This window comes from Danio rerio, chromosome 4, assembly GCF_049306965.1.
Source record: "Danio rerio strain Tuebingen ecotype United States chromosome 4, GRCz12tu, whole genome shotgun sequence".
NCBI classification, from domain to species: Eukaryota; Metazoa; Chordata; class Actinopteri; order Cypriniformes; family Danionidae; genus Danio; species Danio rerio.
Window position 1 is genome coordinate 17,370,166 of NC_133179.1, and position 12,041 is coordinate 17,382,206.

The following is a 12,041-nucleotide window of genomic DNA, read 5'->3' on the forward strand; positions in this document are numbered from 1 at the left end:
ACAAGTAGGTTTAATATAATATAAGGACAATATATTATATTAACCATACTTGTTGACCCCAATACATACAGTATATACATACAGTTAAAGGTAAATTATTTGCCCTCTTGTAAAATGTCAGTTCTTTTTTCAAATATTTCCCAAATGCTGTTTAACGGAGAGTAGATTGTTTTTTTTTCAAAACATTTTTAAACAAGTTTTAATTTCTAATAAATAATTTATTTAGTCTGTCATGATGACAGAATAATATTATACTAGCTATTTAGCAAAATCCTCGTACTAAGCTTAAAGTGCATTTATACACTTAACTAGGGTAACCAGGCACAGGTTAACAGTGGTTTGTTCTGTAGCCAATCAGTAAACAATATTTCTTAAGGGGGCTAATAATATTGACCTTAAAAATATTGATACAAAAAATAAATAGCTTTTATTCCAACCAAACCAAAAACAAAAAAAAAGATCTAAAATATAAAATGGGAAATATTGTGAAACATTTCCTTGCTCTGTTAAACATCACTTGAGAGATGTTTGAAAAAATAAATCATTTCTCAGGAAGACTTTATATTGTTATTATTATTTATATACACATTTAAATTGTGAATTATTATAATTTTTTTATTATAATATAAACATTTAATATTATTGATATTAACATTAACCCTAAACAAAAGAAAAAACAAAAAGCCTTAAAATACTAAAAGCGTGTGGAAAATGAGGATCAAACTTATAAAAACATTTATCTTATTAATATAAATTAGAAAACATTTGTCTTTAAAGTGATTTAAGCCTCTCGAGCTGTAATTTATTTTTCTCTCTTATAATTTTTCTGTAAACCTTTATTTTCACCATTAATTATTAAGTCATACCGATGTTAATGTTGCTCTGATCGACAAGGATCTATTAGTTTGACTAAATAACTCTACATTTTTTTTCTTACTGATTACATTTTTATTTTCTTCAATAATTTAACAGTACCATCAGTTTACACATTTCTACATCCTTTTAACACCCCCTTTCCCCTCCTCTTCCCATCAGTGGGAGTTACAGCAATTCAATTTTGCTATCATAAATCCAGTAAATACAGATAAATGATATAAATTAAAATAAAGGGGCAGCACTAATATGGTAAAAATAGTAAATAAAAAAAACACAATGATAAAAATACTTAAATAACACTTTCACCATGTCCTTTTTTCATATGCTGCCACCTTCCCCAGTTCCATAACCTGCTGAACGCCATTCCCCTCATAATAACAACTGTATTTTACATCATCTTCTATTTCTCTCACTCTAAACTGTTAAAACTTGCAGCAGGTTAACAGTGTATTTTATCAAAATTGTGATTTTTTTTTTTAACAAACCTTTACATTTCACATCCAGAATAAATTAGCATTTTCAAGTCGTCTCTTAATTTTTTTTTATAGCTAATTTGTTAAAGATGTACATTGGAAGAAGTTTTGGTCATTGCCTATCAATTGTTTTTGCACAAATAAATTTAAAGAAAGACAGATCTAAATGAAAAGTTTACAGCGTTAAATTTGCGTTTTTATTGACCCTAACACAGTTAACAATATAAATTTGCGACAATTTTGAAACTTTAGATGAAGCACAGCAAAAAAATACAATATGCAGGTTACAAATTAAAGAAAATATACAGTTAAAAAAGAAAGAAAACGAATCAGAAAAAAAGAAATTATATATATATATATACATACATATATATATATATATATATATATATATATATATATATATATATATATATATATATATATATATATATAAAACTTAAACCAGAAGGAAATGTATATAAGGTTATAGCCATATTTGACTTCTAAATATATTTTTTTATGCTCATTAAAGATAAAATAAGACTTATAATCAATTAGTAAAATAGCCAGCGTTGGAGTCCTACCCACAAAAATATACGTATAAATCATTTGCATTCTAGAGGAGTGACCCTTCAAAAAGGAAATGATAGTAAATGACAAGAACAACACAAACACAAGGTCTTACCTCTCCTGTCCATCAGCAGATGAGCATCATTACAGTCAATGTCTGTCCACATGCTTCTGCTGGATGAATGTGTCGCTCCAAACATATACCTTATTCTGCAGAGCAAAGACAGACATTAATAAACCATCTTTAATGGTTTACACTGTTTTCATGTGAGGCAAACACTGCATATTCACACTTAAAACTAACTCTATGAACAAACATCAGCCTTGATTATTAGCAACATGATCCATGTGTTCTTCTGAAGGCTTGACAGAGAGTTCAGCAATAAAGCAGCAGCATGTAAACAAAACCTAAATGAGCCAACAGAGGAGATTACATCCAGCAATACATTACATTCGTAAACACAAACAACTTAACAGACAGACTGGTGACATTTTTAGCCTGTTAAAGGTGATATTTGAGTTTGTAATTGAGTTCATCAACAACTTTGATCAGTTTTTACCACATTAGTTATGTTGTGGGCCGATCCGGATCCTTTAATGAACTTACAAGAGATGTTTCTCCAACTGAAAACCACCAATCACCATATCATCTGCTGCAACCGGCCATCTCACCTTTTCTGTTGTCATTATCAACACTTATACACATATTGGCCACAAGAGGGAGCCAATAATCAGCTGTTTGTCGCATTTCTCCATTTATGGTAGAATGGAAATGTTTAAAATATGAGGCACATCTTGAGAAATCATTAATTCTAACATTCTTTCTCGGTCAGCTTATTTTATTATACGCTGAAACCGTTTTTTTTAAGGTTTTGCCACTTTATCTTATGTCTCCTCCATCAACCCCAATAATGTCCAGCTGCAGAGCCTCGCACTACGACCTTTATTTTGCAAGAATACTACATCCGCTGTGTTGATGTTGTCATGCTGGAGCTAAGCTAGTTGACGGCTAGCATTGACAAACTCTGGAACAGTCGAGCATTCGGGACCATTGTCACTTATTTATTCAGTTTGTTGTCGTCATTTTAAACCTTAATCATGATGCAATTCATAGTAAGTATTGACATCTGCTCGTGTGTTTATAGTCCTGTTTCCAGCCGCTTGCTAATTCACACTACATCAGCTTAGCGAATAACCAAGTGTCTGGTAGATAACGAAAGTGTTTTAAGTCTTCGATTAACTTAGATTTTTAAGTAGGCATTTGTAATATTCACTATGTATTTGACTAATTGTGCCTCATTTGTGTTTTTCCAGCTTGGCTTCACTCTGGGGAACGTGGTTGGCATGTATTTAGCTCAAAACTACGAGGTTATAAATGTCATATTTGTTCATATTAAGTTAATAACCGTGTGATTGTATACGTTTGTCTACATTAATGGGCAACAAACTAGTTAATCTAGTATAGAAACATGTGTAAATGCCATTAAATGTGGTGTCAGTACGTTAATTAAATTGGTGTGTCCATGCCTTGTTTTCAGGTACCAAACATTTCAAAGAAAATCGAGGCCTTTAAGAAGGACGTGGAAGCCAAGAAGAAACCTCCAGAATGAGGGACACATCCTGATGAAAACACAGATAATCATTATATGGCCAATGTTTAAGAGAGTGGATCATATATATAGTAGGCCTACATATTGTTAAGTGCGAGGAAGAAATGCACAGTATATTCCTAGTGTCAAATAGTGCCTCATATCGTTTTAAAAATGGACGTTTTTCATTTTTATTACAGTATATTTTCTCTATTTCTTAAAGGGATATGTTTAAACCTGATTGATTTGCTGTTACAAGTTGGAATATTATCCCTTAATATATTTTGAGGGCCACTTATAATCTAAAGAAGCAGTCAAAGCAAATCCAGCTTTCAATGCAGTTTCTCTGTATTTATTGAGGAGCGACATGTTTGCAGTGCAAATTGTTGAAGAAAATTAGAAACTGCTATTACAATGTTTTTCAAGACCAATAATTAAAGTGTTCAATCAAAAGCTTCTTAATGCTAACGTGTATTAAAGTGAGCATATGCAAATAAAGATTTTAAGTTGTCAACTGTTTCTTATTTTTCGTAATATTGTATTCATCTATTTATGTGTGTTCAGCATATGTACAAATATATAATGAAATTAAGCTTTTTTCCACGGTTCATGCTAAATATTTAGTAAAATATGTGTATTTGTTGATCTTGATATGAAGTGTCAATAATAACATTAAGAAGCGGCTTGTTTGCGTGGTGTTATATACATGGCACACGAAAGTGAACGGTAAGGTCTGTGTAGATAGGTGTTGAAACCGTGACACTTGGGTTATTGTTAGCTATGCCTAGCACTTGTAATAAGTTTTTTTAATGTTTTATTTTGTTTTACCTATTGAGTTTTTGTACTTCTACACAATTGTATTATGCATTTCATATTTTTGTACACATCTGGCATTGTCCTTGCATTAATAACAAATCTAGATAGTATGACGTTTCAGCTGCGGATACGCACGTCAATATAGCATCATTTTTGTAACAACAATTGAAATGTTTACAGTACTGTGACAGGGTGGGGGTACGCGTTAAATACCCTTTATTGGGTAATATATAACATAAATAATACTCTGTACAAATACTGTTTTTACGTTACTGTGACGGTTGGGATGGGGGCAAACGTTAATAAAATACAATTAATGGGAAACTTCATTCATTTTCTTTTCAGCTTGGTCCCTTTATTAAGCAGTGGTCGCACAGCGGAATGAACTGCCAACTTTGGAAAATAAAAATATTTGTTGATATTAACTGTCGATAATAACAAAGAACCGTCAAAGGTTTTAAACAGCGTAGAAAGTTTCACAAGCGAAACTAGTCTGATTTTAAATGCGTGTTATTATTAATATAACCAGCAGATGACGCAGTGCACACGGAAGTAAACGTTTTTGTGTACATAATGGCGAACATCTATATATTTTTATTTAATTAAATAATGTAACATGATACACTTTAAATTATAACAAATGTCAATAATTAAAGTATCTATGTAATATAAAACTATTTCGTTCATTTAAACACGTCATGACCGGGGATGCAAACACAAATTAAATCCCTTAAACATGCATTCGTTTTTTTATTATTATTAAGTGATTGTAATGCGTCGCAAATATAAAATTAGCTAAATCAATGAGTAATACGATCAGTTGTAAACTTCGTTCTCGTAAAGTTTCACCGGAAGCTGAAAGTGAGTGTTTCCGGTACGCGTGGCCGCTTCTGTGACAGCTGCTGCTGCTCGAGACAGAGAAGATGATTTCGCTCAGCGACTCGCAGAGTAAGAGGAAAAAACCCCGTAAAACTCGTCCTGTTTCTCTGACAGCTCCTCTACAGACTCTGTCATCATGTCTGAAGGCTGTCGTGTTTATTATTCCTGCTGTTTGAATAGTTGTGTGTGTGTTTATAATGATGCAGCTGCGTGCAGATGTCAGCGACAGTAACGAGTCTCACGCTAAAGTCATTTGCGTTTAATAACATGTCGGGAAACAGATGCAATGCATGATCTGGATTAAATGTTGACTGCATGAAGACAGAGCTGCTGTCAATACAGTTTCAGCAATGTGATATTGGACATTTTAAAGAAATGACCATTGGCAATATTGTCTAAAGTTCGTGTGTTATTAAATGTCACCTGTTGTTATTATTGATGGTGCTTTCTCTGTCTACAGAAATAGGAATGGGGCTGACAGGATTTGGGGTATTCTTCCTGTTTTTTGGGATGATCCTGTTTTTTGATAAAGCTCTACTTGCCATAGGAAATGTGAGTGGTGATTTTATTAACGATGTTTTAATTATAATATTTCAATTACATATGAAATACTGTGTTTAGTATAACACATTATTCAAAATTAAGATCATAATAATTAATTTAGTATTCTGCTTATTGTTTTCTTCATCCATTTTTACATTTAAAATATGCAGTAATATCTGTATAATGTAAAATAATGGTAAAAACTTTTGATTGCAAAAATGTATTATGTTCATTGAGTAATATAATAAAAATAAACAACATTTTAAAATACAATGTCTGGGTTTGAACAGGTTGTTAATTGGATCATCTATTCTACACAGTGTTTTTCATTATTGATTTTTACTGATATTTTAGTCATCCTTTATTGTGGCTCTCTCTCTCGCCTTATCCCTTTAACTGCCCGCTCTACAAGTTCGTTTTGTCTATTTCAAATAGTGACTGTTGAAGTCATTGAAAGAGTGAGTGTTTTAAGTAATGGTTTACACACAGCATTGTTAGTTTACAAAAACAATAAACAATCCTGTCACACTACTACACTTGATTTTAGTTTTATTGTATGAAAAAACAAGAAAAAAATGTTTTAATTTGATTGTTTTTTAAAATAAATTGGTCTTGCACTTTATATTTTCTGATTTTCATAGTATATGTATTAATTCCAGTACTTTTACCATAAACTGATATATTAACCATTTAGTAGAGGCTAATATGTTAGAAATTATGGGATGTGTTGAAAAAAGTCCATTAACTAGCGACATTATAAGAAATCCAATCCTTTTTTTTTTGTCTTGGTGGGACGGTTAAAAGGTTAAAGCGGAGTTTCCCTTATAACCCAGAGTGAGTTTGTCCGTGTCTGACCTGTGTTTTCGCTCTTCTTGTCTGTCAGATCTTGTTCGTTGTAGGTCTGGCGTTCGTCATCGGGTTGGAAAGGACCTTCAGGTTCTTCTTCCAGAAGCACAAAATGAAAGCCACCAGCTTCTTCTTGGGAGGCGTCTTCGTGGTGCTGATAGGATGGCCCATCGTCGGAGTCGTCCTAGAGTTTTATGGCTTCTTTCTTTTATTTAGGTATTTGCACAGGATTGACAAACTGTGTCAAGACAAACTGTGCAACAACACAAACTCTCAATAGTGATGTTAATGGGTGACTGTCTCTTTAATTGGCCAATGCTTACACTGACAGACTGTAAATGAATATAGAAAAATGATCCACTAATAATATATGAGGAAAAACAAACTAATAATAATAAAATATATAACATACTACTAATAATATATACTACCTATTCTAGTAAATTGAATATACCTAATTTATGCAAGAATAATGATGTTCACATAAACAATCACAATATATAGTATTAAACAAACATACATTTTTTTCTAATAAGGTATAACAAATATAATCCATAGCTAAAATAAAAGTAATATGTCAATACTCTTGCCGGAACATAAATATATTTATTATAGTATTTGAGAAAAACTAAAAACTAAAACTAATGTTAATAAATTCTGTAACATCCTACTATTTACAATATAATAATGTACTAAATATCTAAAATAATAATGTTCACACACACACCTATATCAACCACAGCTGAAATATAAGTAATAGAATTACAGTAATATAATTAAAAATATAACTGTTTTATTTTAAAATATTAATGTTATATTAATTCATTATTATAATGTTAAAATATTTGATTGTTTTTAATAAAAAAAATGAACTTAATTTACTTAATTGAACATTATTAATATGGTTTGTAGTTTTTGGAACTGACATCTCCAAATAATATACAAAAAACCCTGCATATTAGCTCATGATATGGAAGTCTATCCTAAAATAATCTTCCATTTCTTCACTTGTAGGGGTTTTTTCCCAGTGGTGGTGGGCTTCATCAGAAGGATTCCTGTGTTGGGCTATTTGCTCAATCTTCCCTTCATTAGCGGGGTAAGTTTACAGTAATTAAAACAGGGTGATGAAGAAAGGAGAGAGAGAGAGAGCGCATGCTGGTCTTTTGGGTTTTCTCTCTCAATAATGATCCTCTGAGATTGCAGTGAATTTAACTCATGTCCTAATCAGGCATGGCTTAGGTAAAAACCACAAGATACACAACACCTATATAACAAACATGAGCAGCCAGAGAGCAAGAATAAATAAAATATTGCTGCAGGATATGTTTATGTTTGTTCCTGTGTTTTTTTTATATTACTGAGATACTGTTGCAGTTTTTATTAATCAGTTAAATTTATATTAATTTTATAGTTAATCGTCTTTGTATTTATTACTTTTGTCATTAATTTTAAAATATACATGTTTGTGTAGATTTTAATTCATTAAAGTTTTAGTTCCAGGTTTAAGTTTTTAATTTTTAATTTTATTTTCTTTCATTAGATATTTTATTCATTATTAGTGACCTGTTTTTTTATTACAGAAATAGATAAAAAAAAAAAAACAGCTCTAGTCCACAGCACTAGTGTAAATATTGAATCATGACACGTTACTGAAGTATCTGAATCATTAAGTCATGTCTGGTTAGGACACTGTCTGAATGCAAATTCACGTTTGCTTTTGCTTGCTTGAGCAGCTCTAAAACCAGCAGGCTTTCACTCGAAATGTACTACAAATCAAAGAGAAGAGAAGAGAATACCTTTAAAGAAATGCTACAAGATAATATTTTGTGGCTTGGGTTATATGTTTGGTGGGGGAAAAAAATTTGTTCAAAGTTTTGTAAAACACTGTCATTTTAAAACAGTTAAGAGGAAATACCTGGGGAAAACATGCACTGCTGTTTAAATGTTTATATTTTAATCGTTTTTTATGTTACTTTTACTCAGTAAGTTTCTCTTCAATTGATCAACATGTCAGTCATGGCATTTATAAATTTTAATGACATTTTAAAAATAATTTTTAATGACATTTTATTTAAATAAATGACAAAAAGTTATTTTTCTGAAATGATCATTCATACTTCACTCAACTAACTGCAGAAATAAATACAAAACATTTAATGAACCCCAAATAAACATATCACATTGATTCTACAAAACTTGACCAAACATTTAAATGGTTGTGTATGTACTGCCTATGAGCTGGCTTTTTCATATGATTCAGTTTTTGTTAACACAAGCATTTAAAAACACAGTTGGGCAGGATTTGTGTCTGTTTTCACCTTCATGCCAGAAAACAGGCTTTTGCGAGTCTTTCAACATGTGTTTGTTGTTCTTTTAAAGCCGTCCTAAGGCTGAGCGGACAGTCGGCCAACTTGGTCAGTCTCTGCTAATTCTGTCTTGCACGAATCACGCCGTCTTCTGTTCACCCAATAACACCAAACACTAAAGGCCAGACACTGCAGCTTTAAGACTGCTTAGTTTGAACATTTTGGGCTTTTTGTCATTTCATAATGTTTCTTTTTTAAGTCTAACAGAAAGAAAATAACTTTAATAGTTTATTTGTTTGTTTTAGAAATCACACTTCATTAGTTTGTTTCTATAGATTTGAATTACAAGATATTTTTCTCAAATTCTCCTCGTCAGCAGCATGTTAATATCTATATTCTCAAGGTTTTTACTGAGAGATTTGCGCTTACATGCTTGATGACATGCAATATTTTTTAATACAAAACAATAGCTGTTTTTCCCGACAGCTTTGCAGTATTTTCCAAATAATTAAGCGGTGAAAAAAGTTTCCATAAATACCTGACGCACAATATTTAACTTAAAAAACAAACAAGAATTTTAAACCTGAACTCAACCATTGATCATTTTTGTGTACAGCAAAATGTATGCAAATTACTGCATAATTGTATTAAAAAATGCTTCATTTGCATATTTAAACAGCAGGTTAGAAAGCTTGCAATCAATCTATCAACAGAGGAAACATTCAAATAACTATTAGTCGACATTTGTCCTGTATTCAGCTGCAGTGTCTTGCCTAAAGTGTCATAAATCAGACATTTTTGTCTTTTTCTATGGGAAAGTCTTGTAACTCTTCAACTCTTCTCTCTTTTTCTTCAGTACGTGGACAAAATGAGCGAAAGCAACAACATGGTTTAACAGACTCTTTTCTTACTGCTTATTTATGACGGCTTTTGTTCAGTCGTGTCTCCATCACAAGGACATCTGACTGATATTTACATCAGCGAGGAAAACAAGCCAAAACATAAACACATCCCTCAAGAGTTTTCCCCAGCGCAGACCTTCTGAAGACGTTTGCGGCTGGCTCTTGAGGAACGCTCTGTCGAATGTGTGGAAGAGACTTCTGGAAGTCTGCTTTCTGTTACAGTACCGGCCTTGTCTGGCTTGTGTTTTAAGCTGGAGGTTGACTACATCTTTTTTTTTTTTTTGCTCCTTTTTCCCCATCACGCCTGCTGAAACTGCAAAGGTGATAGTTACACTTTCTTTTGTGAAATTAAACGTTACTAATTATCAGGCTGGCATACAGAGATGTTATTGTTTTTATTATTAATATTATTAATTTTATTCATAAGGTACTATTATATATTATTTCTCTGTCTTTAATGGTTTATGTCCAACCTTTGTCACTGTAAAAATCCCTGAACTGGGATTTGCAAATGATTGAGCTGCCACAAAGTTTTGTAAATATATATTTAAAAAAATACTGTTATTACTATTATTGATGTTTGTTTATATGTATATGCACACATGACATACACACACACACTGTCAACCTACAATAATTATTTATATATGTACATGTATACAAATGAATAATTGTAAACTATTTTTAAATACAACATTAACAATAGTAATTATATTTAAAAAAACACACATATATATATATATATATATATATATATATATATATATATATATATATATATATATATATATWTTTTTTTTTTTTTTTTTTTTATTAGCCCCCTGCATATTTCCCCTGAATTTCTGTTTAACAGAAAGATTTTTCCACACATTTCTAAACATAATAGTTTTAATAACTCATTTCTAATAACTGATTTATTTTATCTTTGCCATGATGACAGTAAATAATATTTGACTAGATATTTTTCAAGACACTTCTATACAGCTTAAAATTACATTTAAAGGCTTAACTAGGTTAATTAGGCTAACTTGGCAGGTTTGGGGAATTAGGCAAGTTCTTGTAATACGATGGTTTGTTCTGCAGACAATCAAAAAGAAGGTCATAATGATAACCTTAATGGACCCTTTTCACATTTCCAGGTTTCTCAGTTGCGGAAGTCGCCATAATTGGATAAACTAAGAGCGCAGTGAATGCGAGAGTACAACAAATATTTTTTTACAATCTTATTTGCTCAAATAATAACAGAAAAACTCCACGATGATGTTTTAAAGATTTTCAGAAAAAAGATTTAAAAATTGTGAGAGACTGATGGCGGCAGCCAGAGGAGAGAATAATGTCATGTCCTGTGCCATAGATGCTGCATTAGAAATGCCTCGCACAAGCAAAATTCTTTTTTGCAATTTGAAGCAAAGGTGATAAAATACCTACAGAAATACATATAAATGTTCACACATTTAAAAATAAATCTAAATATTAAAAACTGTCAAGGTTTTAAGTTGCTGATAATCGTTAAACATGTCATAACAGGCTTGTGAAAAGGGTCCATTGGTTAAAAAAAAATAATTAAAAACTGCTTTTATTCTAGCCCAAATAAAACAAATAAGTAAGTGGTACTCATTGCAGAGACTCATGGGCAGAACTGAGCTCCAGCTCTTGTGCTGCACTTCTTCTGCAAGTGATGTGACTGGGGGTTAGGGGCGGGGTAGGTGTACACATTAAAACAGCTTATAGGAGGAGGAGCTGGAGCTCAAGCTCCCCCTTATTGGAGATGAACTCCACCCAAGTGGCTCTGCAGCAAATAAGACTTTCTCCAGAAGAAAAAATATTATAGGAAATACTGGGGAAAAATTCCCTTCTCCATTAAATATCACTTAAAAAAAAAGAATTTATTTAAGAATTTATAAAAAGAATAAATATTGCCAAGGAAGGCTAATAATTCTGACCTCAACTGTATATATGTATTATATATTTAACATATGTTTAAATGTGTCATTTAATTTAATAATTTATTGTATTTCTAAAAAGTTATATTTTTTGTGATTACCATTAAAATTAATCATTTTTAATAACAAAAAATTTGAAATAAATTTAAAATAAAATATTTCTTATATTTATATATTTTTATTTACTATAACTTTATTAAAATAAATATCTCAATACAAACATTTTCTTTTAGTTCGTGCAGACTTTAAAGACTAATTTACATTTAATCAGTACATTACGTTGTGGGGGATAAAAATGACATGCCATATTCATAAA

At 31.3% G+C, this 12,041-nt stretch overlaps 2 protein-coding genes across 3 annotated transcripts; both read left to right on the forward strand.

Moving 5' to 3' along the window:
- Positions 1-2,686: 2,686 nt before the first annotated feature.
- Positions 2,687-4,379, forward strand: stmp1 (short transmembrane mitochondrial protein 1). The gene is made up of 3 exons (NM_001302634.1): positions 2,687-3,014; positions 3,216-3,269; positions 3,440-4,379. Exons 1-3 carry the CDS (start codon positions 3,000-3,002, stop codon positions 3,509-3,511), a joined length of 141 nt encoding a protein of 46 aa, NP_001289563.1. The 5' UTR covers positions 2,687-2,999; the 3' UTR covers positions 3,512-4,379.
- A 795-nt stretch (positions 4,380-5,174) lies between these two features.
- On the forward strand, positions 5,175-10,350 carry golt1ba (golgi transport 1Ba). Of its 2 annotated transcripts, XM_005164773.5 has the most exons (6): positions 5,201-5,254; positions 5,646-5,737; positions 6,612-6,790; positions 7,589-7,670; positions 8,954-8,988; positions 9,737-10,350. In XM_005164773.5, exons 1-5 carry the CDS (start codon positions 5,230-5,232, stop codon positions 8,960-8,962), a joined length of 387 nt encoding a protein of 128 aa, XP_005164830.1. In that variant the 5' UTR covers positions 5,201-5,229; the 3' UTR covers positions 8,963-8,988; positions 9,737-10,350. The 2 variants fall into 2 exon arrangements, with proteins under 2 accessions (NP_001314769.1, XP_005164830.1); NM_001327840.1 differs by lacking the exon at positions 8,954-8,988 and having other exon boundaries at positions 5,175-5,254; positions 9,737-10,338.
- Positions 10,351-12,041: the final 1,691 nt, after the last annotated feature.